The sequence below is a fragment of the Paramisgurnus dabryanus genome, chromosome 4 (genome assembly GCF_030506205.2).
Source record: "Paramisgurnus dabryanus chromosome 4, PD_genome_1.1, whole genome shotgun sequence".
NCBI classification, from domain to species: Eukaryota; Metazoa; Chordata; class Actinopteri; order Cypriniformes; family Cobitidae; genus Paramisgurnus; species Paramisgurnus dabryanus.
In genome coordinates this window covers 7,445,977-7,473,845 of record NC_133340.1, presented here as the reverse complement: position 1 = coordinate 7,473,845, position 27,869 = coordinate 7,445,977, and the positions used below count along the sequence as shown (strand labels likewise).

The window sequence follows — 27,869 nt, the reverse complement described above, 5'->3', positions numbered from 1 at the left end:
TAATCCTTAAAAATATTGAGAACAATAACGCTATATGCACACATTTAATTAATACATTTTAAATAAATAATGATTAAAAAGAGTAAATATTTAAAATAAACCAACAGTAAAACGATAAATAATTCGCCAAAACACCTTAACTCTCGTCCTCACTGTCTGAGTGGAATAGGGAGGGAGACTGAAATTCATAAATAAAATTAATTTTATTATAAAATTAGTTCTTTAACTACACAGCAAAATCTCCAATGTTAAATTACAACTGCTAGTGTATATATAATCAACACTGAGGGGCGGTCCATCTAAAATAAATGTACCCAGCAAACATGCCCATGCGGGCCCACTGTGGGTATGCTGTGGGACACTGTGGGCAGGGCAAACCCACACCAAACCCCAAATGGGCCCCATGCGGGTTAGCCCATGTGGGGCCCACAGTAGTTTGCCCTTTGGGGGCCCTACATGGGTTTACTAGGGGCAAGCCCACTGTGGGCTTGCCCATAGTAAACCCACACAGGCCCCATATGGGCCACCCCATGCGGGCCCCGTATGACTTTGCCCTTTTGGGCCCCATGAGGGTTTTTTTGTGGGCCAACCCACTGTGGGCTTGCCCACAGAAAAACCCAAACAGGGCCCATATGGGCCAGCCCATGCGGGCCCCGTATGACTTTGCCCTTTTGGGCCCCATGAGGGTTTTTTGTGGGCAAACCCACTGTGGGCTTGCCCACAGAAAAACCCAAACAGAGCCCATATGGGCTAGCCCATGCGGGCCCTCTATTACTTTGCCCTTTTTATCCCATGAGATTTTTTGTGGGCCATCCCACTGTGGGCTTGCCCACAAAAAAACCCACACAAGCCCCATATTTTCTAGCTAGCCCCAATTATTTTGCCATTTATTCTTGGATCCCTCACATCCATGTCACCCCATTTTTGAACTTTTGCCATCTGGCCGGCGCTTCAGAGCCTCGAATACCAGAACAGTAAGGCACAAAAACAGTTTCTTCCCCCAGGCAATCTACATGAACAGTTAAATGTTCCCCACTCATGCTTATGCAAAAAAAGTGCAATATCCTTATATTTTATTTGTTACCCCTCCATTCTAGTACATCCCTGCATCTTATTTAATCCTATTAAATTGTCTTTTATAGCACAATTGTTTACACACCTATTTATTTGCCTTCAATTTTTGTCTGTGTGTTGGTGTCTTTGTGTACTGGAAGCTTATGTCACTAAAACAAATTCCTTGTATGTGCAAGCATTCTTGGCAATAAAGCTCTTTCTGATTCTGATTTCTGATTCATTTATCATATAGTAATAATATTTTTTTTAATATTTGAATGATTAAAATAAGTATAATTATTATTAAATTATTAAAATAATTATCATTGGTTGTTATTATCTTAGCAGATCATTTCCTTTTGATGTTAATTGTTGTTGTTAAATCAAAAACCATAGTTACTACACTTGCTATAATAAAACCATTTTTATACATTTTTATGAAGGTCTGTCCATTTAGAACAAAATGTGCATGCATGTTTATGTAGAAATAATTGAACACACCCCCGGATAAGGATCTTAAAAGCTATGCTTTAAAGCACAACATTTCTGTTTATTTTAATGCAATAAATATTTAATGTTAAACAAGTTCTAATTTTCAGTCCGTCTGAACGCAGTGCTTCGCTATGAGAAACACTTTCTTTGCCATCTTTATTGTGTTTTAACATGTTGTCTTTTGTCATGTGTTATTAGGCATGTTCGACTTCATGAAGCGCTGCGAGAACCCACATCATATGTTGATGACGTAAACGTATCGCGAGACTGAGTCAAGAAATTACACGTAGAGGTCTAATTTCGAACCGCTCTCGCGGTACATTGACGTCATCATCATGTCAGCGCCGCATGAGGTCGAACACACCTATTATTTGCGGGCACGCGCCTCCGTCATCGTGAGTTCAAAAACTGAATTTAACCGATGTTTACCTCAGACGACAGTTTTCGTTTCTGTGATAAATTCTGAGGTAAGTTTGGTAACACTTTATTTTACGACCCGCAAAGTACCGCGTAATTAAACCGAATTTACAGCGTACCTATTTGTAACAACAGAGTACCTCTACAGTACGTACTTGTAGTTATAAGGGAATAATATTTTAAGTTTGGGGTAGTAAGGGGGTAAGAATATATGGAAAATTATTCTCTAAGTATTTCATAAGTACAGGGTACCTATTGTAATATTACGTGGTATGTATGACTTACGTCTATGGGTAATATGGTCTATGTGTAATAGGTTTTTTTTTTTTTCATATTTGCTACTTACCTGATGAAGTGTTTTGTATAGCCTACAGTTGATGTCTACAAGCCACGTCGGCAAATAAAATATAACACACAATAAAGATAATAGCAACTTGTACCTCTTTGATCTGTATATGTATACAGGAGTTACCAGGTAACTCTTATATTTGCGGGCTGTAAATTGAAGTGGGGCTTATTCCCCGATTGTTCTGTGTATGTACCAGGTAACTCTTATATTTGCGGGCTGTAAATTGAAGTGGGGCTTATTCCCCGATTGTTCTGTGTATGTACCAGGTAACTCTTATATTTGCGGGCTGTAAATTGAAGTGGGGCTTATTCCCCGCTTGTTCTGTGTATGTACCAGGTAACTCTCATATTTGCGGGCTGTAAACTAAAGTGGTGCTTTGTTCACCTCTTGTTAATAAATGTTATAGGGTAAATACCATAAACATACAGAATATTGTTATTTTTATTTTAAAACAACTTATTTCAAAACATCTTTAAAACACTATAATTAAGCCAACACTAAATGTTTATTATCACATAACTTTTAGTATTTAAAATAAAAAGTCATGACAATTTTTCATTGTTTTTGCGGCTTGGCTTCCTCTGTTGGTGTTCTTGTCCACTCGGATGATGAGTTGATGTCGTCTCACAAATGCTGTTCTGCATATAAAAAACATAAATGAAAGCCTTCAGTAAATGTTTCTTCACTGTGCCTTGACAGAAACAGAGTTTTCTAAGCCAGTTACGTTTATAAATTTTAGGCTTACTTATGTGCTAGCTAACCTGCTACCGTTAGCTAGCAACTTTCTTGAAAAACATTGTTTGAAATGCGTGAGTCATGTATTAACAAAACCAGTCACCTTATCCAGCATGCGGAACCTGCTAACATCACTCGCAGCTGTACTCCACAGTGTAGAACGTTTTTAAAACCTCTTAAAGAAATTTCACCTCAGGATCGGGTTCCAGCAAACGACGACCGCGCGCTCTACACCTGCGCAGTAGTCTAGTCGTCTTTTGCTTTAGCGGGAGCTGATATCTGCTGTTGTTTCATTCTGGTTTGCCATTGCATAAATTATATTTGGCTAAAATACTTGTGTTTACAGTAAATAAATTGCAAAGCACCACTTCAAATATGTCCGCAAATGTAGGAGTTTCCTGGTAAATAGGGAATAAGTTGCTATTTTTATTGTACTTACCTTAAAAAAAAGATAACCACATTAAATCAGCTTGACTTTTGTTATTAAAAGCAAGTAATATAGGCTACTAAAATAAAAGTGATATGCTGTTATATTTATTTGCCGATGTGGCTCGTAGACATTGACTGTATACAACATTCAGTAGTCAATATGAAAAATTCACAATAAAAAATAAATAAAACATAATTTCCCCATAGACTTGACTAAGTCATACATACCACGTAATATTACAATAGGTACCCTGTTGTTATAAAATACTTAGAGTATAAATAATTTATAATTCTTCATATTCTTACCCCCTTATTACCCCAAACTTAAAATATTATTCCCTTATACCTACAGGTTACCTACCCTGTTGTTACAAATAGGTACGCTGTAAATTCGGTTTAATTACGCGGTACTTTGCGGGTCGTAAAATAAAGTGTTACCGTAAGTTTTTATTAAATCCTGGTTACTTCATTAAAATAAGTTCACAGTAATGTTCATTTTGTTGTTAGTAATTTGATATGACTAAAATATTATGAACTTTAATGTTTACTGTTGATTTAAGTTGTTTGTTTGACTGACCTCGTGATGTAGCTATGAGCTAATGTAGAGCAGATCTTTTATTTGTCTTTAGTTTCTATAAAATGTGTTATCCTCGTTCTTAAATGTATTTTACATTGTTTAGTTAATTATTACGCAGGTTATTTAAATGTAGGGTTTTTACGCGTAAATAATAAGGTTATAACGTAACTTACAGTACGGGAACACAGTTTACAGTAGAAGAATTTAAACAGAAGCCATCAATTCTGCATTAATAACTATTGTACTTTTATGTTCACTTTTCTTTCAGCTAATTTTCTTGTTGTGTTTGATCTTTTCCATTGGCTGAAGAGTAAGTATTACTTTGTTTGTATTTGCACCCAAAATAAATGGGTCAGAATAAGTGCTCAAAACGCTCTCCTCAATACAATGGATAAATAAAAAATATAACTACAAAATATTAACTACAACTAAATAGTCAGAGCTCACTTTGACTTGATGTACACCTCAGTCCCATATCATGTATTAGAAGGTGCATATAGTTTTAATAAAAAATTCACCTAAATCAAATAGTGACTCGCTGGTTAATATCCATCAGCTTTCTGCAATAAAATCCTAAATATGTACCCTTAAACAAAGACAATTATAAGATCATCCATTTGGATCCAGTTAAAGCAATAAAACCTACTTGAAATACTTGGTAAGAAAAACTAGTGCAGTATACATTGTATAAATTATAGTATCTTAGCACTTATCTTATTATTGCCACCTTAAAGCTCACATAAAACACCACACACTGTTTCAGCTAATGTTAAAGGAGTAGTTAACTCAAAAATGGTCCCCATTGACTTGACCATAGTAATTTTTCCTAATGAAAATGCAATGGGCCCCATTTTAAGAATGGACTTCTCCTTTAATCTTATATACCTGTGGGGCTCTATTTTAACGATCTGAAACGCAAGTGCGAAGCGCAACGCGCAAGTGAGTTTGTGGGCGGATCTTGGGCGCTGTTGCTATTTTCCCGGCGTGAGAAATAACTCTTGCGCCGGGCGCAAATCAATAAGGGGTTGGTCTGAAGTAGGTTCCTTATTCATAGGTGTGGTTTGGGCGTAACGTCAAATAAACCAATCAGAACGCTAGCCAACATTCCCTTTAAACGCAAGGGCGCAAGTTCCATGGCGGGTTGCTATTATTATGACGGATTTACCAGGCGCACGCCAGGAGCGGTTCACAGCCGAGGAGACCGACGTCCTTGTACGGGGGAATCCCACGCTTGCCAGCATAAATCGGGCACGCCGTGTAACGGGAGGTGGATCTGCCTCAGGACTTGACGCCAGCAGAGGACATCGCTGCGTCCACCCTCACCGCTGAAAGGGTTTGGGGGCTTTGAAATCGGACCCAAGAAACGCAAGCAAGGTCCAACCCCAAAGTACTCTTACAAATCAAGTTCATATACATTAAGGTTTCTTATGAAAACATTTTAACTATTTTTTACATAAAATAAACGTAATACAGCCACACAACAAAGTTATGAAAATATTTTAATCGTTATTTGCATGAGAATAAATAAAAACTATCATCACAATGCTCACCATTATGATTCCCCTTATCTCGTGTATTAATATTTTTAAGTGTAACAATTTATGATTTGCAAAAATAACTGTTGCATCTGTGTAGATTAGATAAGCAAAGTGTATGTGCGTTGTGCACGCTATACATTATGGTCAAGCATGCGCCCTTAAAATAGCATAATGAACCACGCGCAACACGCCACTGACTTTAGACTAGTTTTTTTTGGTTAGTAGCGCAATTGTTTTTTGAAACTGCAAAATAGCATAAGAGATGGTTTGCGCCGCAACACGCCTCCTTTTTGCGCTGAACCGCCCAGGGAGCGCAAGTTCATTCCCTAGTTTGCTGACGTGCATCTGTGGAGGGAAAAACCCCGCTGTGCGCCGGCGCAAAATACGAATGATACATGCGTCACTGACAAAGTCAATTGCGCTGGGTGCAAGATAGGGCCCATAGAGTAGTATTGCATCCTTCAAATATATAAAGACCTTTTAGTTTTATCAGACTTATAAAAGACAGATCAGCTGTACGGATTCTTTAGGCATAAATCCTGGCGGGAGCAAATGTAAGTCCCTTTGCTTACATTTACAAGTATACATTTACTTATATATGCTACTACACCAATGTTATCTTGCACTGAACGATTTCTTATATATATATATATATATATATATATATATATATATATATATATATATATATATATATATATATATATATATATATATATATATATATATTATATATAGCTTAGACTTTAAACTGTTAAGCGCCGCCGTCCCGAATACGGGACACCTAAGTTTGCATTAATATTGTTGATGTAAATTTTAATCTATCACTAAAAACTATATATCGTTGGAAAGGTCTAAGCCTCCAGAATAGGGCTGGGTATCGATTCAGATGTTCCAGATCGATTCGATTTCGATTCACAAGCTATCGATTCGATTCTCGATTCAATTTTCGATTCTGGTTCTCGGGTAGGTTTTTATACTCGATTCTCGATTCAACTCAATGAATATAGATTTAATACAAGTACTATATTAATAAAAAAGAACAGTGAACAGCAGTTTACAAGTGTGTAATTAATAAAAAAATTAAAAGCCACAACACTAACGTTGAAGAAGACTAGTAATTAGATTAAAGTTAATCTTACGTTCAATGTTTGTGGAAATAAATATGAAAGAAAAAAATCGATTCTGCTCTTTGAGAATCGATTTTTATTAGACCACGTTTTAAAAAACGATTAATCGGAAAATCGATTTTTTTGCCCAGCCCTACTCCAGAATAGACATTTCAACAGTGTTTTATAAAATAAACTATGTAGGGAGAGTAATTGATTCATTTATGAAGAGAGTGTGCCTCAAAACATTTATTTTCTGCTAAATGTCACTGTCCCACCAGCAGGACACCTACACTTACTTCAATGTTTGCATATGAATTCTTATCTAATCATGACAAACTGTATATTGTTTGAAAGCTTCAAGAGTGTAGATTTAACTCAATAGGGTGGGGTGACACTTAAAAGGTTAAGCACATAATAACTAGGTCTCAAATCAAGCAATTGAAGTATTTTAATAATTGGGGCTAAAAACAATGTTAAAATGTAGAAAACCCCTTTTATAATTAGTTTCCTACTTGGATTAATCATGATTGACTTTTTGAAAAAGAAAAAGCATCCCATGATTGTTATTCACACTTTGTTCTGGTAGATCGGTTATCCACGCTGGCAAGTAGGCTATTGTGTATCACTGTGGTCGGGAACGTGTTTAGCTGGCAGAACCATATAAAGTTATTTCTTCATTAACTCTTTCTCCGCCTGCATTTTTGAAAAAGTTGCCAGCCAGCGCTAGCATTTTTATGATTTTCACAAAAGGTGTTTTATAATTGGGTAAGACCGCCATCAAGTGAATAATAACGGAAATATGGATTGTCCTAAAAAAAACTCATCATTGGCAGGGAAGTGTTTTCTCTTAATTGACGAAATAACTGAATGGCATAGCTTACAGTTCACCTAATGGGTCTGTGGCAGGTGGATATTATTTACGGTAACCACCTTTAAATGTATCAACGCATTAGTGGTTAATAGATTTGTAATTGCTTTTTAAATAGGGCCTAAAATTAGAACAACTATTCTCTTAAGACTATCCAATGAAATCTGAGCAAACGAGAAATATAAAAAATGGGCATTGACTATTAATTATATAATATTTTAAATAACATGGATTTTTAATTGTATCGACAAAAATAAATTTGTCTGATCGTCACAACTCGCGAGCAATAGCTTCCCGATCTTTATGAAAATAGACGAGGAAAAAGCATGTACTAGCCTACCTCGTCGTCCTCTTCAGCTTCCGGCACGTGAGTCTTTAAAAAACATAAGACATTGCACAAAAATTATGTCTAATTGCAAAACAAATGAACGAATCAGATAAGACAGATCTAAGAAGTGAGGACATTTCATAAATGGCAATTTTTAATTTCAATGGATTTTGTTTTTTTATAACCCCACCGCTATCCAACCATCACGCACACATATTACTCAAGTTTTATATTGTGATTATATGTATGCAGATAGATACGTTGCCTACCGTGAGATTCTTTGAGCCTCCACGTTTATGTGGGGCATGTTTTAAATACTCTGCCACTTCTCCGTGTATGGCCTGCATCTTGGCTGTTTTAAATGTTTGAAGGCATGCTCCTGAAAAGAATGAAAGAATATATATTTTTATACCCTACAGTGTATCATAACAAGAACAATAAAAAATATGAAATATAGGAAAGAGAAATCGAATTCGAGGAGTGAGGCTTCTTGAGGAGTCATGAGTGTATCCTATGCAGCAGTGTTTTATAGGCTATAACGAAACCTGACAGACCTATCTCACCCCCCTTCACACCATCACGTCTTTAAACACGCATTTAATAGAATCCTTTTATTAATCATAAAATTATTGTAAATGTAGACTCGTTTCAGGCAGAATTTAATGTATATATTATATAGAGACATATATTCATTTTACAGCTCTTTTAAGAATGTCTTTACTTTAGAAGGGATATGAACTCTAACTTAAATGTGAATTTAACTTTTTTATTTATTTATTGTTAAATATTTTGGATTTTTAATGTACTTGATAATAGATAATGAACTTTATACAGATGAGAAATGAGGATATGCCATTTAACTTAATATTTCGTCTCCCTTGTCCTCGCGTCTTTTCGTCGCTTTGAGAGGAATTAAAATGGATGTACCGAGGGACAATTTCTCCTGTAGATGGCGCTTGGCGTTAGGGATACAAAAGTATCTTTCCCGCGCTTCCAAACGTGAAACAAAGGAAACGTGAAAGGGGAAAGACGTGTGCAGGTCTGTCAGAGGTCAAAGGAAGAGCAATGGCTCAGAGAGCATGACATTTTTTATTCAGGTGAGCAAAATCAAGCATGTATAATTTAAATCATTATGTTTGCGAGAAACATGGTTATTTTTGTGTGCTGGAATTCCCCGCTTAAGTAAGCAGTAATCGACGATGGACTGTTTAATTACTGAAATAAAAGCACACTTTAATTACAGTAGTTTGCTTGTAAAAATCAATATTGTATTTTTTCATGATATGTCGAGAGCAGCCCAATAGAAGTTGATATAAACAGACTAATCTTACGTGAGACAAATTATTTTTAAATGGGAGCTGCTGCACAAATGTACAGACTTTTCAGGTATGCCAATTAGCAATTCATCAAAAACGTATAAACCCTGAACGTTTTCAAGAGACATAATACATTCTAAAGATTTCTGGGTTATTTTCAATACAACATTGAGTTAAAAAGGACGAGCCCAGTCCTATGGGTTGTAATTTACCCCATGCTGGGTAGTTTTAACCCAAAATGATGCTTGTTTTAAACTGGGTCAAATATAAACGTTTTCTGGGTTAATTTCAACCCAGCTGCTTTGCTCGTTCGTTTTTTGACCAAGCACTGGGTTGAAAAAAAACCAGCCTTTTTTTTAGAGTTTTACATTGTGATTATTTGTGGCATGCTACATATCTGTGGGATTCCAGCACTATGCGTGTGGACAGCGACCGTGTTGTAATACGTTGTTCAATCAGCGCCGTAGTTGGCCATTTTAGCGGCTCTCTATCAAGTAGAAGAGGCGATTTACCATTAGGCAATGGTTAGTCTAAGCCAGTGGTTCTTAACGTTATTCCTGGAGGCCCACTGACCTGCACATTTTGTATGTCTCTTTTGTCTGACAGACTCCGTTCAGTTCATGGAGATCTCTTCTAATGAGCTGATGATTTGAATCAGGTGTGTTAAATAAGGGAGACATACAAAATGTGCAGGGCAGTGGGCCTCCAGGAATAACGTTAAGAACCACTGGTCTAAGCAATGGACGGACTTAGTCAGTTAAGACCACTAAAGAAGATTCCTAAATGAGTCATCAATATAGTTCTTAGCATGTTAAGGATATCCTCGTCAAGGTTTTAACGCTATTATATCTGCACGAATGCCCCCCCCCATTAGAGATTGTTGGACCATTCCAACAGCTCAACACTGGCTAGCCAACCCGAGCAAGTTAAAGCATGCATCGACCGCGTGTGGTATACAAGCATCAAAGCGAAGCGAAAGTTTAACAAAGTAACTTAAAGTGTGTTTTGCAGGGTTTTTTTTACGAATTTGTGCAACTTGCTTGTGTGTAATAACCATTTAAAGTGTTATCCATTGTATTTTATGTTGTTGGGTATCACAAAACCCGAAAAAGTATGAAAAAGTACAGCGGTTTGCAATGATTCTCCTTTCCCCCACAACGCACTGTATGACGTCACGCTGGGGAGAGAATTTACCAAAGCCGCATTGAGAGCATTGAGAATGACTATAGAAAGACAAGTAAAGTACAGTTCTGATAGCGCAGATTACAGACAGACAGACAGACAGACAGACAGACGGATAGGCTAGTATAGAGAGATAGGCAGACAGACGGATAGGCTAGTATAGAGAGATAGGCAGACAGACGGATAGGCTAGTATAGAGAGATAGGCAGACAGCCAGATAGCATTACGTTAGCATATCTTCGTGTAGAAAGTAAACAAACAATTAACATACTCGTGCATGCTGGCTTGAGGGGGTCCATGATCCTGCCTGAAATGGGTGTAACTTTATGCGATCTTCAGCACAAACGGTTTTGGCAGCATGTCTCTAATCCAGGAAGGTGAGTGAGGCACGTCACATCTGTTCGCGGGGACCAGCGACCCAAACGCACTCACTTTCTTACAGCCAGTAGCGGAATGGCAATCGGCAGAGTCGGGACTTTCCCGGTGGGTCGATCTGATAATAGTTATACATTTCGAGTTAACAACACCGTCTGGCGGCGTGATGTGCGCCGGTTCCCGCAGCCCGCTGGTCAAAGTGCAGCCTCTCTGCTCAACAAAGTATATGAAAGTGCTCAACCTGTTCGGCAGGTCCAAACATGTACAGGATTTATAAAAATACGGTGATCAATGAGCGGTTCCTCCTCAAATGGCATAGTCTGTCGTGATGTAAAAAGCCGCCGAACGCCTGTTTATTACAGTATGTATGCGGTCGGATCCGAGTGTGCTGCAGCTGCTGACTGCTGCGTATAAAATGATCGTGTGATTCGTTATAATCGCATAAACAATATAACAAAGCATCCTTTTATTTCACAAAACAATATATTTGAGATATTATTTGATAGACTAGTAAGTGTGGATAAAGGATGTTTAAAAATCTCTAGCCTGGTGGTCAGGACATGAATGGATCAAATCAGCAGATTTGCGAAGTTTTATTTATCTCCACAGATATCATAAATAATAATTAGCATGGTATCTTTGCAGTATAACACATTATATATTTCCTACGATGTATATATGATTTCCAAATTGTATACGCAAGTATTAAACAGCAATAAATGTCTCATCTATCTCTATGGCTCTGGCTGAGGCTTTCTCCACTTCTCCCCAGCGTGACGTCATCGCAGAATTGCGTAAAAAAACCGTTAATACCAAAAACGTAAAAAAAGTGTTCTTTAAGACCATTTTTGAGACATTTTAAAAATTATACACATATCTTGAGTGATTTATGTACCCATTAATCGACAGTGGTGGTTAAGCTGCAACACGCCCTTTAAAGTCTTATTTATTTGCAGCGACACCCATGAAATAGAAAAAGAAGTTTCACAAAAGTAGTATAAAAGTCTTAGAAGAAACGACACCGTCGTCTGTCAGCGTTGATCGCACTCATTTTCTCCTTTCTCACTTCCACTCCTTCCTACATAGAGGGTTCCTAGACATTTTTAATTTAAAAAATTCCATACTTTTCCAGACTTAACAGACTTCCCTGAAGATTTTTCAGACCATATTTAACATCTAAATAAGCTGTGGTTTTAAAAGTCGAACTCACATGCCATATATGTGTCGTTTTATGTATTGATTTCAAAATGTTTTCTGTTTTTAAACCATTTTCGCTTGGGTTTGGAGATAGATTTGGGATTTGCTTGAAGAAAATTTAATATAATTAATCTTTTTAACTCTTTCACCGCCAGCGTTTTTAAAAAAAGTTGCCAGCCAGCGCCAGCGTTTTTCATGATTTTCACCAAAGTTTAATGCCTTCCAGAAAATGTTCTTCTTTAAATAAATAAACATACAATATACCAAATGAAAGAACAGACCCTCTGCTTTCAAAAAAAAAAAAAACGTTTCATCCTACCTTTAGTGGTACTTTTGCAATCAGCTTTTGAATATGGGTAGGTTTTTGCAAAAACACCATATTTTGAGCAAAAAGCAAAAATAATTCCATATTTGTGACGGACTTTTCATAGAGATCCGATTCAGAGCGATCTTTAGAACAGACACGGACATGCAGCAGCTTGCCATAGGGCAATATTTCCGGTTTTAAAAAGTTGCGGAAGGGCGCCACCTGGTGGATAATAGCGGTATTGCGGAAAGACGGAAAATCTCGTCATTGGCGGGGAAGCGTTTTCTCTCAATTGACGAGATATCTCGTCAATGGCGGGGAAAGAGTTAAAGATACATGAGTGATTTTCTTTTGTTTTCTGTTGTTTAATTAACCCTCGTGTGGTGTTCATATTTCTGTTACTTAGACAATGTTTGTGGGTCTAGTGGACCCACTGCATTATTTGTATCTTAAAACAATGCAGTCATACAAATTTATGTATAATTGTTTACAGATGTTTACTTTAGCCTTATTGCAAGTAAAATAAACAGAATATATGGTTAATATTTGTCATTTACCACTAGTAGAGGACTATTTATAGATTCAAGTGCTATTCGTTTTTGTGATAATATGAAATAAGAGAAGAAAATTCTATTCTCCCCCAGATATTGGGGAAAAACATGTTTATCTTAAATAAGTATTTATCACTTTTTCATCTCAAATACGTTTTTCATCACTTTGATGTTTAATTCTTTGAAGTAAGTTTGAAATTGTACACATTTGTGTCAGTTTACACAGCATAATCCCCATCTGGAAAGATGCCGTATCAGAACATATCATCCACATTGAACACATAACCTGTTCATGCCAGCCTACACAACACATAAGAAGCAAATTTTTACCATGTAGCTGTGTTGCATTATGCATTTCTTGTTTTTTAGAGACATATACTGTGTGTTCCTCTCCATCTTATGTCCACACACACTGCAGTAAAATGTGTTGCTATTGGCTACAACCTAAAATGATAAAAATGCTTGGATATAATTTTTACTTTCTCTATTTCTACTTCTCTATTTACTTTCTCTCTCTCCGGACTCATACGCACACACACACGTGCGCGCGCACACCATAGGTTTTGTGGTAAACCCATGGTTTTACAAATGGTAATCAATACACCAATTTACCATGATTACTACACTTTTACTATAATACAGCCATGGTTATTTTTTGTAAGGGAGATAATGGTAAAATGTAGAATGGTTCCTGTTAGACAGAAGGTAAAGTGTTTGGGACAGTGGGGGCAGACAAGTGTTCATGCTTGATATATAACATGTTGTATCCTTGCGCTGCTACAGCAAGTGCAGAAGGACAAAACTCTGACATGCATCCATCACATATGTACAGACATATATAAAAACACACTCATGCACTCAAAAGAGTCCCAGATAGAAGAAAAACAGAGTGAAGTTACATAGCACATTCATTTTTTACACTCTTATTAACCCCGGGTCCAGTGGACCCGAACACTACATATGTAATATAAATGTGTAGGGGGGGTGTACAGTGTACAGTCATTATAAAGCTGTTTATTTCTATGTTCTTTATAGAAAATGAGCCAAGGCCAATGAATCTGAGGTTGAAACAATAATTAATTGCATAATTTTTCTTTTAGTAAACATTAAAAACGGGTCCCACAGACCCGAACACCACACAAGGGTTAATATAAATGACACACACACACGAGCAGATTAGAACTGCTACTTTCAGTATGATTTCTTTCTGAACTGTTTGCACTGTTTTTAAGACATAACTGAATGTTTTTATGAGAAAAGGTACCAAGACTGTGGTATTTTGAGATGCATGCTTTTTTTTTTTTTTTGAGATGCATGCTTTAGGAAATGCGCTTCTTCGTGCATCCGCTCATGAGTCTGCGTCCATTTGAATGTGTGTCATTGTCTGTGCGCACACAAAACAGCATACTTTAACATCTTGCGCTCACATGCAAAAGATACAATTTCTATAAATAGTTATTTATATATAGTTAGTTATTTATAGTGAGAATATTTTTTTTAAACCTCTAACCCTAAAGATTACTAGATTCTTACCGCCACAGAGACGTGTCTGTCAATTCCTCCAGAAAACAGCATGAGGCGCACTTGCGAGTTTATATTTATTTCAGACAGAAATCATTTGAATTAGTTTATTGCGAAATTGGGACACATAATGGACAGTTTTGCTTTGTAAATTTATCTTCATCTGAATGTATGAGTTTTATCACTGAGGAGCCATGCAAATTTATTTTACAGACATCCTCATGAGAAAAAAATTACCTTTCCGAATAGGGCTTACAAAGGCATACTAACTGATGGGCAATTTCTCCTGTAGATGGCGCTTGGCGTTAAGGATACAAAAGTATCTTTCCCGCGCTTCCAAACGTGAAACAAAGGAAACGTGGAAGGGGAAAGACGTGTGCAGGTCTGTCAGAGGTCAAAGGAAGAGCAATGGCTCAGAGAGCATGAAAATTTTTATTCAGGTGAGCAAAATCAAGCATGTATAATTTAAATCATTATGTTTGCGAGAAACCTGGTTATTTTTGTGTGCTGGAATTCCCCGCTTAAGTAAGCAGTAATCGACGATGGACTGTTTAATTACTGAAATAAATGCACACTTTAATTACAGTAGTTTGTTTGTAAAAATCAATATTGTATTTTTTTTCATGATATGTCGAGAGCAGCCCAATAGAAGTTGATATAAACAGACTAATTTTATGCATAAAATAAGCACACTGCCTATTTTATTTAAAGACAACGCGTGAGACAAGTTGTTTCTAAATGGGAGCAGTTGAACGAATGTACAGACTTTTCAACTATGAATGCCAATTAGCAATTCATCAAAAACTTAATGAACCCAGGACATTTTCAAGAGACATAATAAGTTCGGCCCAGATGCGTCATGCCATTTTTTGAGTGAAATGGATTTTGCATGCGATCTCCAAATCAAAGAAGCGTCCATTAATCAGTTACTTGTCTTTTAATCTGTTTAATATGGACAACAACATTATTAATTCTGTGCAGCATACTTGTCACTTTTCAGAGATTTTCGCCGTTTTGATTGTTACATTACATCATTCTGGCAGCAGGCGCTGCAGACTTAACAGGGCCGTCGCAGACGTCATCATGGGCGCGGGAAGTGGGGGTGCTGCAGGTGCTGCAGCACCCCCTGGTGGCAAAGATTTAAAACTGCAATGACCATAAAATGATAGCTTATAAATATCTCTGATTGTTGTTTGTTACTGTTCCAAGACATTTTGTATGTCATGTTTGGGCTGTGTGATGAAGAGAGAATTATTAATTTAGTAATTTTAAAATTATTTAATTTATTTCAGTGTGTATTAGCCAATCAGATTTGTTTTGACGACGTGATTGCGATTCAGCCGATAAGCTGCGTAGGCTACGTATAAGCATAACACACAAGCACGCACACTCACAGCCACATAGAACAAATTACTATATCAGCTTAGCAATGTCTACAAAAGTAAACATTTAAAGTAAAAAAGATTTAATTAAATTATTAAAACGACATGAAAGGAACTAAATTGTAAAGCCTCGATGTACAATAAGGAACCTGCGCATTTAAGAGTGGTGGGCATTTCAAAAATTAATGTAAATTATTCCCATGCATCGATTTTAATGTTAAACATCTATAAATCCAAATTAATACATATGGAATATATTCCGACATTTTAGGATATGATGTTTGAATTTTAAAGTCGAAAAATATCTTATTTTTACACCGCTGCGCGGGCAGCAGGAGGCATTGCAAACTGAAACAAAACTTAAGAAAAAAATATTACATTTACGTTTAAAAAATATAAGTAAATGAAACCCGTGAATTGAAAGGTCCACTAATCGCCTTAACTCGAGTGATGTCAATAAAGTTTCCATGTTAGAAATTATAAATATTAAAAACTTAAAAAAGCAAAGGAAAACAAAGCCGGCGTAGGCTACTGGCACGAGTGAGAATGTATAACTGGTTCCATACCTCCGACTTTCCTCCAAACTTGCTTAAAGTTAATTCTCCTGTTTTTCTTTACATCTTCAAACTCCGTGTTGCACTACATCATACAGAACAGCAGACCCGGTGCGTGATGGGTGCCAGAGGAGACTCCGCACATGACTCGCGTTGCATTTTGTAACTTTTACAAATCATTTTGTAATTTGTGTAACTTTTTGGACACATTTGTTACTTTGGCCTAAATATAGTCTATATATAATATTTCTGATTATGTGGCATAGTTTTCTCCCCACCCAATGAGGATTATAAAGTAATGATAAAAAAATATGCTTAATCAACGGTCCGGCCCGGCCAGAGAATAGTAGCAGAAAATAACGACCATGGCTGCAGAGAATCTAAACTCTACTATGTTGCAATAGGCTATATAGTTTGTATGCACCGTCAGCTCAGCTGTACATTATGGATGGGAGGTGCGAGTGAGTTTTTAAAAGAAAAGTGGTCTGCAGAATAAAAAGCTTGTGAACAACTTTAGAATTCTATAACTCTATACACCCCCCCCCCCCACAGCCGCATCCGCACCCCAGCACCCCCTACCGAAAATATCTTCCCGTGCCTCTGGACGTCATCAGCATCTGAGCGCGCTCACGTTGCTGTTGCTGCTGCATTTTGCTATCTGAAGAATTTAAACGTCGTAAACTGGCTCACAACATTTCCAAAACCTAGTACGGTAATGTGCAGCGAACCTTCTCTGTGTAAAATCTTGGTATAATGCCAGAGTTCGCCTGGGTTCACGGGGGCGCGGAACCACACATGCTCACATATGAGGTAAAATTTAATGCAAATATGCGTTCCTCTAATAATTTTATATAAACAGATTTTTTTACCATTACTAAACATTAAAATCAATCACGTGAATACAGCTTATATAATTTTCGTTGTTTATATACTTTATGGATTTAAAATTAAATATAGCATAACGCAGTTGTTGTGCAAATGCATTAATGGGACAATTAAACAAATCATTAAACCGAAAGCAACAGGAGTGCAAACGTTACAACTTACCCTATAGGTGGGGTTAATTGTAACAAAGTGTTTGTTGTAACACCCGCTAGAAAATTTGGTTTAAACACAAATAATTCAATAAAATTCTGTCTATATACTAAAGGTGGATATTGTTTATTAGTGATGCAACTATACACTTAGTTCACGGTTCAATACATATTTCGGTTCTTGTCCACGGTTTTCGGTTCGGTTTCGGTTCTGATGCCTTGGCCTATTAAAGTGTTTTTAATTATTCTATGCTTGGGTAAAAGGAACTGTGAGATGTTAAGAAGAAAAAATACTGGTTTTAATTGCAGTTCTCTTTATTTTATGTAAATGCAAAAATCATCTTACATATTTCTAGTGTATTGATACAATAATATAAGATATAATTAAATAAAGACATATAAAAATGACATCCTATTCAAACTGGGGAACATGTGAATTCATTACATTACATAAATTGGCCATTTTATATACCTGTACTAAGTAAATTAAACTTTACATTGTAAATGAAGCTTATACCTTAATGCACTACTGTTAAATCCAACATTATCTGTGTAGAAACCAAAAATGCGTTCCTCCATCAACATTACTGGTGGGATGTATTTTAGCATCAGGCGCATTCTCTTCTTGAGTTGAACTTTTTCAACTTGCGCGGAAGACGTGTTTGAGGCAAATAACGCGCGTCTTTAATATGGCATTAATGGCAAAAAACATCTCCCCTTAGAATGCTATTGGTCTCGCCTATTTACAAGGAATATGACTTGGCCTGAAAAAAATTGCAGTCAGAAGAATTTTTTTCACTTTAATCCATGTGACCCGGGATATAAAAAACGCAAAGCAATGTAAAGTCTGTCATCGGGACAGCAAGTAGACTTTTAAATCTGAAATAATGAGTGGATTAAGCTTTTTTGGTCGGCAATAGAGAAATAGAAAGATAGGCACTTTTACTGCTTATGTTCTATCTAATAGAAATTATAACCATTATAACATCAGTCACATTTATAATCTATATGCCTGCACTGTCTATTAATATACTATACATAGTATTGTATTATATTGAGTTTGATAAAAGGGGTCTAATTGCTTAATATATCAGTGCAAAAACAGTAAGTGTTTTCGTGGTGCTTTGACAAACAGTGTCAGCTTTGTTAATGGCAAAGAAAGTTTGGGGTGGTTAGATTAATGAAATATAATGTGAAATTAATATTAATTTTCAATAAATCAGTATTGTATTGTGTTGTGTCACACATTATTAGTTCTTCGTCACATGTATAGTACACCATTATTTGTCAGTGGGTAATGACCGGCTACCACCACAAGTAAATTTCAGATCTGTGGGAAACACTGCAACGTTTAAGAAAACAAGAAGGCAAGATGGCAAGTAAAATAAAAAGCATATCTGTATGCAATACAGTTTCATTATTGTTCATTATTATCCAGAGCGCCTTAATATAACTTGAAAAAAATATGTGCGACCAAATCATATTTTGCGCCAGTAACTGAAAAAGTTGGTAGCGCAAGTGCCACCAGTGGAAAAAGTTAGTGTAGTTCCCTGATACGTCATCAAGGTTTACTTCAGATCATTAACTGAGCATTCGCAAGTCGTGAGCATATTACAACAATTTGCGATTAACTAAATTATTAGTAAATTTTATAATTGTTAATAGTCTCTAATAAGACAGTCTTTATGAAGTAAATGCAGTTTAAAAATGCGACCTCCGAAGGATGCAGTCTTTTATTTGAGAAACGGCCAGCATTTCGCCTCCACAAGATATCTCGCGAGACACATTTAATCTCGCGAGATCTCGTCGCACCCCTAATAAACACGACCATTTAGGTCTTAGGAGAAAGTAAACAGCAGAAACATTGCTCATAAAATAGCACATCAGCGCTGCCTCTATTGTAACATAATTTGTTGATAAAGGTACAGTCATTCAATTGACAACTTTCACTTTAAAACTATTGTTGCAGGCATCCTGTGCGAATTGTACACAAGTTTGACTCGAGTTACTCATTCAGGGTTTATATTCATACATAACGTTACTGTTTTAGAGCTGTGACTGTAAGCTGTTGTGTGAACAGAACAGACCCTGGATTATTTGTTTGTGTGTACTGAATAATAGGATATGAAAAAGTTGTATTTGTTCACATTAGTAAATGCATTATATAACATGAATAATCAATGAAAAATATAAAGTATACATTACAGTAATTGACGGTAGTTCATGGTGCCTTCACTAATGTTAACAGTTTCAACGTTGATTAAAAAAATTATTAGTAAATGCTAAAATAAATAATTTACAATTAATAAATAATTAATAAAAGATTCATTAAAGGTGGTGATATTCATGTTTTCTTTTATATAGTGAGTTATGTAGCTGTTTTGCCTTAATCTGAAATGCCCTGCAAACTACAGCTACCTATATATGCCACAGGAGACTTCAATATGGAATTTATGGCAAAAAAATCTTCCCTTAAAATGCTATTGGTCTCACCTACATAAAGTGTTAGTTTAAGGAATATGACTTGGCCTGAAAAACATTTCAGTCAGAAGAATTTTTTTCAATTTATCCATGTCTATTCTTTTTTGTATGTTATATATGTAAAAATCTGTGTGAATAATAGAAAGGTCGCTGATTAACACTTGCAATTCAGTGTTGTGATGGTTTAAAAAAAATATTCTAAAGGTAGTAAAAAAGGTATTAAAAAGTAGGGATGCACCGAAATGAGAATTCTTGGCCGAAACCGAAAATGAGGAAACCAAGGCCGAAAAACCGAAACCGAAACACCGAAATAAATTATTATGCCAATTATTAGTACAAATGCATTTATGGCTATCACTGTGTACTAACTTTACTAGGGGTTTGTTACAGATCACAAAACTCACGGTTCAGATCACATTACAGTTTTTGAGGCATGGATCGGATTATTTTTCAGATCAGCAAAAAGGGGGTGGGGAAAATCTAATAACAAATAAAGAAATTACAAACATTTATAAAAAAGAACAAAGCTGCACATTAATAAGGGCTAACATTAGCATTTGGTACAGAAATCAAATTAAATGAGTCATAACACTGTCTTTATTGTATAAATTAAATATTATATTATTATTTTTAGAGCTATTTGTCTCTTTGTTAGACTTCAGTAGGTTATTTGAGGTTACTGTAAGCAGAGACTGGTTTATGACTGTAATCTATACATACACTTAAGACATAAACAAATGTTTTTATTAGAAAAAGAATACTTTGGAGATAATTTTGTTTATATGTGCCCTGTCAATAACAGAAAGATTTTACGTTCGCTTGTTTGCGTCTCACTCGTGTGTGCACTATTGAGAGCACTTAAACGCGCGCGCACACAGAGAACGAAGGCGAACCCCAAACAGCGCAGCATAAAAACGTTACGTTGTTTTTCATTGCTTTATTCGGCACATGTATGTTAATGGACTATACAGTATGAGACACATTTGCGCGACTCTCTCTAAAGTTTACACATCAAGAGTTCTGATCTTTGAAGAGCGTACTCACTGTGATGATCACGTCTGGACCGGACACAACCGCATGTGCCTCTGTGCGTACTTTAGCGCCTTTTTGCGGTTAAATACATCCACGCCGCATACATGTTGCTTCAGACAAGCACGTGCAGGTCGCGGTTTCTGTTTCCGTCATCACAACATTTCGGCCGTATTGTTTCGGTGATAAAAGTCTTTCGGCTTTTTAATAGGGATGTACCGAATATTCGGCCACCGAAAATTTTCGGCCGAAAATAGCCCAAAATAGCATTTTCGGCTATTTTCGGCCGAAAATTTTCGGTGGCCGAATATTCGGTGCATCCCTATTAAAAAGTAGTACATTTAACTTAAGGATTGCTGTATATACAATGATTAAAACGTTTCAGATGGAATATTGAAAAGACTTTTGCCAATAATAGTGACTTTTAAAATGCTGCTTTACCCGTGATAAGATCCATGATGGCAAGGTCCTGAAACGCTTTCTTCCCCTTTCTTCCTTTTTGGCTGAATTTGGACCAGAGCATATTGGTCCCAAATGCTCGCAACATTCTACGGACTGAGTGGCCAACTGTCCCAGAGCAGAGTCTCACACTAAAAGCCATCTGTAAAGAAACAAGCAATATATAAATGTATGTATCAGTTTTATGCACTGTACTGTTGTGACATTTGTTTATATTCAGATTTTTGTAGATAATCACCATGGATTTTTTAAATGGCCTTTCTTGCTTAAGCTTTACACAAAATGCAGACAGTTCTTCCTCTGTTTGGAGTTGCTCTACACTGGCTTGTTCATCTGCCACATGTTGCTGTTGCTTTTGCTGGTGCAAAACTATTTCTCGCAACTGACGCAGCTCTGCCAACACCTCATCAATTTTTCTATTCAGTGTGAGGTAGCCTGACATGTAAAAAATTACATATGCATTTAAATATGATATTAACAGATGAGCTTTATGTAGCATCAAACTTATTACTTTGCTCTTCATCAGGCATCTGAAGTCTTCTTTGACTGGGCCCAGCTGATGCTATGGGATAAAAATACATTTAAGAAATGTAAATAATATGCGGTATCATACCAGTTACTACAAAAACGTAAGTGGGGTACATATTAAAAGCATGAAATAAACAACTGGATATAATCTAACATTATATGAGTTTATATGTGTATAAATGTTTATATGTGTTAGATCTATTTACAACCATGCTTATTTTACAGACCAAGATGCACAACCCATAGTCGTTGCCATTTTATAGCACTTATTGTTGATTACTGCTGTGTTCTTTTGTGCTATTAGAGTAATAAAATGAATGTTAATGTAAAACAATTTAACACTTACTTGATGGGCAAGGGGTTGAAGCCATTATATCAGTAAATTCTAAATTGTAATACAAATTTCATATTAGGTTGCTTCTTTATTGTTTCTTTGTTTGATACAAATAAATTGTTCTTACAGGTTACTTACGTTCTTGTGGCACTGGCTCGTGATGCCTCTTCTCCTCAAAGACAGGAGCTTGAGGTCTGCTTTCAGCCATGCTTTTGACCTTCCGCTGCTTTGCCGGTGTAACTATTTCTGAATCTGAAGCGAACACATTCATAATGTTTGTATTATATTTCAGTTTCTGTAACTATAAAGCATGTCCAGGTTTAATTACTTAGCTATGTTTATTACAAATGCTTGCACTTTAAACAATTTAAGAAAATGTTTATGCTCCATCTTGTATTCCCTTTGAGGAGAATTAAAACTACACATCAGAAAGCAAATACAAACACAAGATTTAACATTAAAGTAACACATAACTAAAGCTGGTTGTGTATACGTATAGAGTCAGAAAAATAGTCAAATACAAATACAAGTATTAATAGATCATTGGATTATTGTAAAGTACTGAAAAAATAAATGCTCAATAAGTTTACTGAAGTGTTTTTAAAGAAGGCACAAGTTCATATTTAATTATTCAGTATATAAGAAATATAAGTAATAATTATAAATAACTTTTACCGTCTTCTGTGTCACTTTCAAAGCGACTTGGACGCTTAAGCGGTCTTTTCTTCATTATTAGGGTTCCTCCATCACTTTCAACATTGGAGAGCTCCTCTGCACGCTTGAGGTAGGTTAAAGCTTTTTGATAGTTTGCTAAAAAAAAAAAAAAACTGAGATAGAAGCCAGCATTGTTGTTCTTATTTATTAGCGTCACTAACAAGGTCGGCAACTTGTTTAGTGGAAGATAAAGACGCTTAAAGGAGTAAACATCATGAGGGTTAGTATGTTTAAACATTTGGATAAAACTTTAAAAAAATAATTTGGTTTTATACAGAACCTAACAAAGACAGAGTGTGATGTCAGAATGTGTAATCAGAATATGAATTGTTTATTTTTTTCTTACATGTAAATGACTTCTCCATGATTCTTATTTGGAAAAGCTTCCAGGATGTTTTGTCTGGTAGTTCTCCATTTTTTGCTTTTTTAGATTGATCAGATGGAGGCCAGTAGCAGCTTATAATCTGTTCAAGTAGACACATACTCACTCACAAAGCATTCAAAATGTGGAGCGGCCTCTATAAGATGGTATAGGCTTAAAAAATAACTACTTACATTTCCGTTTGTCACAATCCATGATCTACACACAACAGCAACTGTCTTCTCCTTTAAAAATTCGACCACGACGTAGGTAATCATCTATAAAAATGTTATTTTGTTATTAAAAGTTAAATTCTCTATAATTAAGGCATATGGGCAATTGGCTGAAATGTGTTAGGACTCTGCCTTAATCGTGTTGGTAATTATATCTAGTTTTGTATGGCAGGGTTCTAACAGTACATGTTTTGTGTGGGAGAACGTGGTTTTGGTATTGTTATATTAAACCACGTTTTTCCAGTGTCTTGTGACTTCTTCCCTGCTCCCTTGTATTATCTAGTCTTTGTTTTTATGTCTTGTTTAGTCTAGGGTTCTGTTTTCGTGTGTGTGTGTGTGTGTGTATATATAATATTTATATATATATATATATTTATTTATTTATTTATATATAAATATATTTATGGTTTTGTCTTGTTTGTATTGTGGTTGTCTTGTGTTTGTATGTGTTTTACAGGTTCACGTGTGCTTCCTCACAGGTGTTCCTGTTCAGTGTGATTGCCTCCTCTTGTCTTCCTCACCTGTTGCTTGTTATCCCCTCGTCTGGTCTGTGTATTTAATCCCTGTGTCTCTAGTGTGTCTTTGCAGATCCGTTTGTCTATGTACGCCAGTGTTTGTGCTGTGTTTGTACCTACTAGTTTCTTAACCAGCTATTTCTAGTCTTGTCTTGTCGTTGGTTTGTTTGCCCGTGCTCTACTTTGCTCTCTCTGCTGCTGTGGTCGATCTGGCTGCTCACTGAAGACTTTGAGACTGTGTTACCAGTTCTAGAGTGAGACTCTCAGCGGCTCTGTCGCTGTCCAGCAGCGGGTCATTCTCGCTGGAACTGTCCAGCGTGCTCCGGCACCGTTAACTCTCTCTCTCTCTGCCCGTCTCAGGAGTCATCATCCGCCAGTGTTTTGAGGGTGTGGAACCCAGTTAAGTGGAGGATCCTTCTCCCGTTGTGTGTGTGTGCCCTATCTCTCTCATCCACCGCTCGTGTGGCAGGAGCCCGAGCGTGTGCGGAACGCAGTGTGCAGAGTGTGCCCAGTTTGCCATCTGACTCGTTATTTCCTTAATAAATATTTCTGTTAATCTGCTCTGGGATCCCTGTGTGTTTTTCGTCCCTGACAGAACGGATCTGCCAAGACTGGATCCCGCAGATATGGACCAACCTAAGCAGAATCCAGCTGACAGAGCCCGTCGGGCTCAACTTTTACACGGTTGTCATCAGCGGGGAAGAAGGTGCAGCGCTTTTGTGACTGAGTTTCTATATGCCATGGGAGGGACCGGATTAGACTGGGAGGAGCTCAAGATCGCCTTCAACAGTGGCCTCGATGAGCCTCTCAGCCCTAACGAGTTCGGCATGCGGAGGTCCCTGGGCTTGATTGAGTTGATGAACTATGCCATGAATCGTCCTCAGCCCGGGGTCTCAGCCGAGGTTGCTTCCTCTAACCCATTGCCACCGATCCCAGAGGGTCGCGTCGTCGGGATGGTGGTCCCAGAGAGATCAGCACCCACCACATCTAGCTCCACAAGCTCTGCCCAGCCTGACAGCCTTCGAGGGAAGCGCGAGAGGCGGATCTCGTGGGAGTCGGCGTCCGAGGGGTCCTCCACGGATCTTGCCACTCCCACCACGGCGCTCATTCCACCTGCCCCGTACTCTGCTCCGCGTCCCAAGAAGAAAAAGAGGAAGAAATGTTCCTCAATTCTCCAGTCAGCTGCCGCCTCCCCGGCCTCTGTTTCGCTGCAGCCCCTGCCGTCTGCGCAGCCACCGCTGCAGCCCCTGCCGTCTGCGCAGCCACCGCTGCAGCCCCTGCCGTCTGCGCAGCCACCGCTGCAGCCCCTGCCGTCTGCGCAGCCACCGCTGCAGCCCCTGCCGTCTGCGCAGCCACCGCTGCAGCCCCTGCCGTCTGCGCAGCCACCGCTGCAGCCCCTGCCGTTTGTGCAGCCCCCTGTCATTGCCCCTGTCATGATTCCTGTCTCGCCTCCGCAGCCGTCCGCTGCGCCCCCTGTCACAGTCTCCATGTCATCTCCGCTGCCGGACGCAGCGCCCCCTGTCATTGTCACTGTCCCATTGTCGTCTTCGCAGCCGCCCGCTGCACCTCCAGTCATTGTCCCTGTCCCGTCTCCGCTGCCGTCCGCAGCGGCCCCTGTGACTGTTCCTGTGTCGTCTCCGCTGCCGGCCGCAGCGCCCCCTGTCACTGTTCCTGTTTCCCCTCAGCCTTCAAGACCAGACTTTGTTTTTCCCAATGTTTCCTCCCCTAAGAACCCTGCTAGGCCTGCCCGGCCTCCACGCACCCAACCCTCAGCTATTCCCCGGGGTCAGAAGGCTCGTCCTGGTCCCAGTCCCATCCCTCCTCCTGTGAACGTTGTTGTTCCCCCGCCCCCCTTCCCTTGTTTGTTGTTTTTGTTGTCCCACCCTAACCCTCTTGTTGTTCTGTCTTGTCTTCCTTTGTTGGTGTTTGTCATGTTTTCGTGGATGGTGTCCAGTGATCAGTCTGTCTTGTCCTGTGTCTCTCCTTGAGGGCCGCCAGGGGGCGTCCCTTGAGGGGAGGGTCCTGTTAGGACTCTGCCTTAATCGTGTTGGTAATTATATCTAGTTTTGTATGGCAGGGTTCTAACAGTACATGTTTTGTGTGGGAGAACGTGGTTTTGGTATTGTCATATTAGACCACGTTTTTCCTGTGTCTTGTGACTTTTTGTGACTCCTTTGTATTCTCTTGTCATTGGGTGTTGTCATTTTTCCCTGCTCCCTTGCTTCCTCTAGTCTTTGTTTTTTATGTCTTGTTTAGTCTAGTGTACTGTTTTCATGTGTGTGCTTATGTATATATGTATGTGTATATGTATATATATATATATATATATATATATATATATATATATATATATATATATATATATATATATATATATGTATATGTATATGTATATATATATATATATATATATATATATATATATATATATATATATATATATATATATATATATATATATATATATATATATATGTGCGTTTATATGTTTAAATATATTTATGGTTTTGTCTTGTTAGTGCTTGGTTGTCCTGTGTTTTGTGTTTGTTTCACAGGTTCACATGTGCTTCCCTCACAGGTGTTCCTGCTCTGTGTGATTTCCTCATTGTGTCATCCTCACCTGTAGCTTGTTTTCCCCTCATCTGTTCAGTATATATTCCCTGTGTTTTCAGTGTCTCGTTGCAAGTTCGTCTTTGTATGTCCGTGCCCGCTAGCTTTGTCTAGTTCCTGTCCTGTCTAGCTTGAAAGTTTTCTGATTTATATCTGTGCTATCTGGTACCTTTGCCCCTTATATTTCCCGCCCCGTTGTCACGCTATTGTGGATATAGTTTCCAGTCTTCGTCCTCCATCTCTGCTGGTTTACTGCATATCGCTGCAGTCTGGGTTCCCGAATTGTGTGGCACAGTCGAGTATTGCGCTCTCTACATCAGTGGCTCTCCGAGCGCTGTCCCACGGCTTGTGCTGACCAGTAGCGTGCGCTGTCCAGCGCTTTGTCAGCTGAAGACTCCGTCAGCCTAACTCTCTCTCTCTGTGCCCCGCCAGGAATCTCTCTCCGTGCCCGCCAGGATTTCGTCAGTGTTTACATCTCTGTGGATGTCCTACAGCCCGGCTGTGTTTCCCACATTGTGACGTTACAAGAGGATCGCGTGGTTCGACTCACTTGAGTTATCTCTTCACCTCTTCATCACACACACGAACACAGAGAGTTTTCTACTATACATATTGACTGTCATTAGTGTTTTCTCCATCCTCCTGAATCCATTGTGTGTTTGTCTCCTCTACATTTTGTGAAATAAAATCTCTGCGTTGGGATCTCTGAGTTCTGTCATTCCTAACAAAATGATAAACTTACAATAGTTTGGTATAACGTTGCAAGCTTTTCTGGGAGTAAGTCATGATAGTATAAATGTAAATGATGATTTTTGTTTTTCAAATTGACAGAAATGGTGCATGATTTAGTAAAACAGCATTCACATAGCTTTTATGAGGGTTTAGCAATGTCCTTGATCAGTGTGTAGAATGTAAAGAAATATAATTTTGTTTTTTTCCACATGTTCAGTCATGATTGCTTGGGATTTAAGTTCAGATTTCAGTACTCTTCTAATTGTTGTCTCTCTTGCTTTGCCAACATATGAACCAACAATGCGAGAGTCACAAGGATCCGTGTAGAGGGGAGCAGTCTTGTCGTAGACCCTGCACAGGAGAGATTGCTTTTCCAGCCCGTCTTCTTCAATGACCTCAAAGAATGTCTGCTCAACTCCGAAGAAGTTGTTTGGTCTGGTGCACTTGATTGGTCTCTCCTGTGTTCTCATCTGCATGTTTTGCCCTTCAAGAAGCCTCTTTGTAACCTGAGCCAGTGGATTTCTTCCAGAGTGAACCATTCTCTTCAGTCTCTGAT

General features: G+C 37.9%; 1 protein-coding gene across 14 annotated transcripts; it reads left to right on the top strand.

Annotated features, from left to right (window-relative positions):
• The first annotated feature begins 1,931 nt into the window (after positions 1-1,931).
• LOC135786062 (uncharacterized) lies at positions 1,932-27,863 on the top strand. 14 transcript variants are annotated; one of them, XM_073814240.1, is made up of 10 exons: positions 1,932-2,012; positions 4,321-4,362; positions 14,640-14,787; positions 21,346-21,455; positions 21,558-21,716; positions 21,813-21,915; positions 22,278-22,340; positions 22,885-22,932; positions 23,014-23,082; positions 23,293-26,295. In XM_073814240.1, the coding sequence occupies exon 10, from the start codon at positions 24,598-24,600 to the stop codon at positions 25,957-25,959; it is 1,362 nt and encodes a 453-aa protein (XP_073670341.1). In that variant the 5' UTR covers positions 1,932-2,012; positions 4,321-4,362; positions 14,640-14,787; positions 21,346-21,455; positions 21,558-21,716; positions 21,813-21,915; positions 22,278-22,340; positions 22,885-22,932; positions 23,014-23,082; positions 23,293-24,597; the 3' UTR covers positions 25,960-26,295. The 14 variants fall into 14 exon arrangements, 13 of the variants coding, with proteins under 13 accessions (XP_073670341.1, XP_073670332.1, XP_073670338.1 ...); XM_073814231.1 differs by having other exon boundaries at positions 22,278-22,422; XR_012336509.1 differs by lacking the exons at positions 23,014-23,082; positions 23,293-26,295 and adding an exon at positions 27,014-27,863 and having other exon boundaries at positions 22,278-22,422.
• The last annotated feature ends 6 nt before the right edge of the window (positions 27,864-27,869 follow it).

Bases quoted from the DNA above. Each gene is read 5' to 3' on its own strand.
- LOC135786062 (XM_073814239.1), top strand. From the start codon at position 24,598: ATGGACCAACCTAAGCAGAATCCAGCTGACAGAGCCCGTCGGGCTCAA.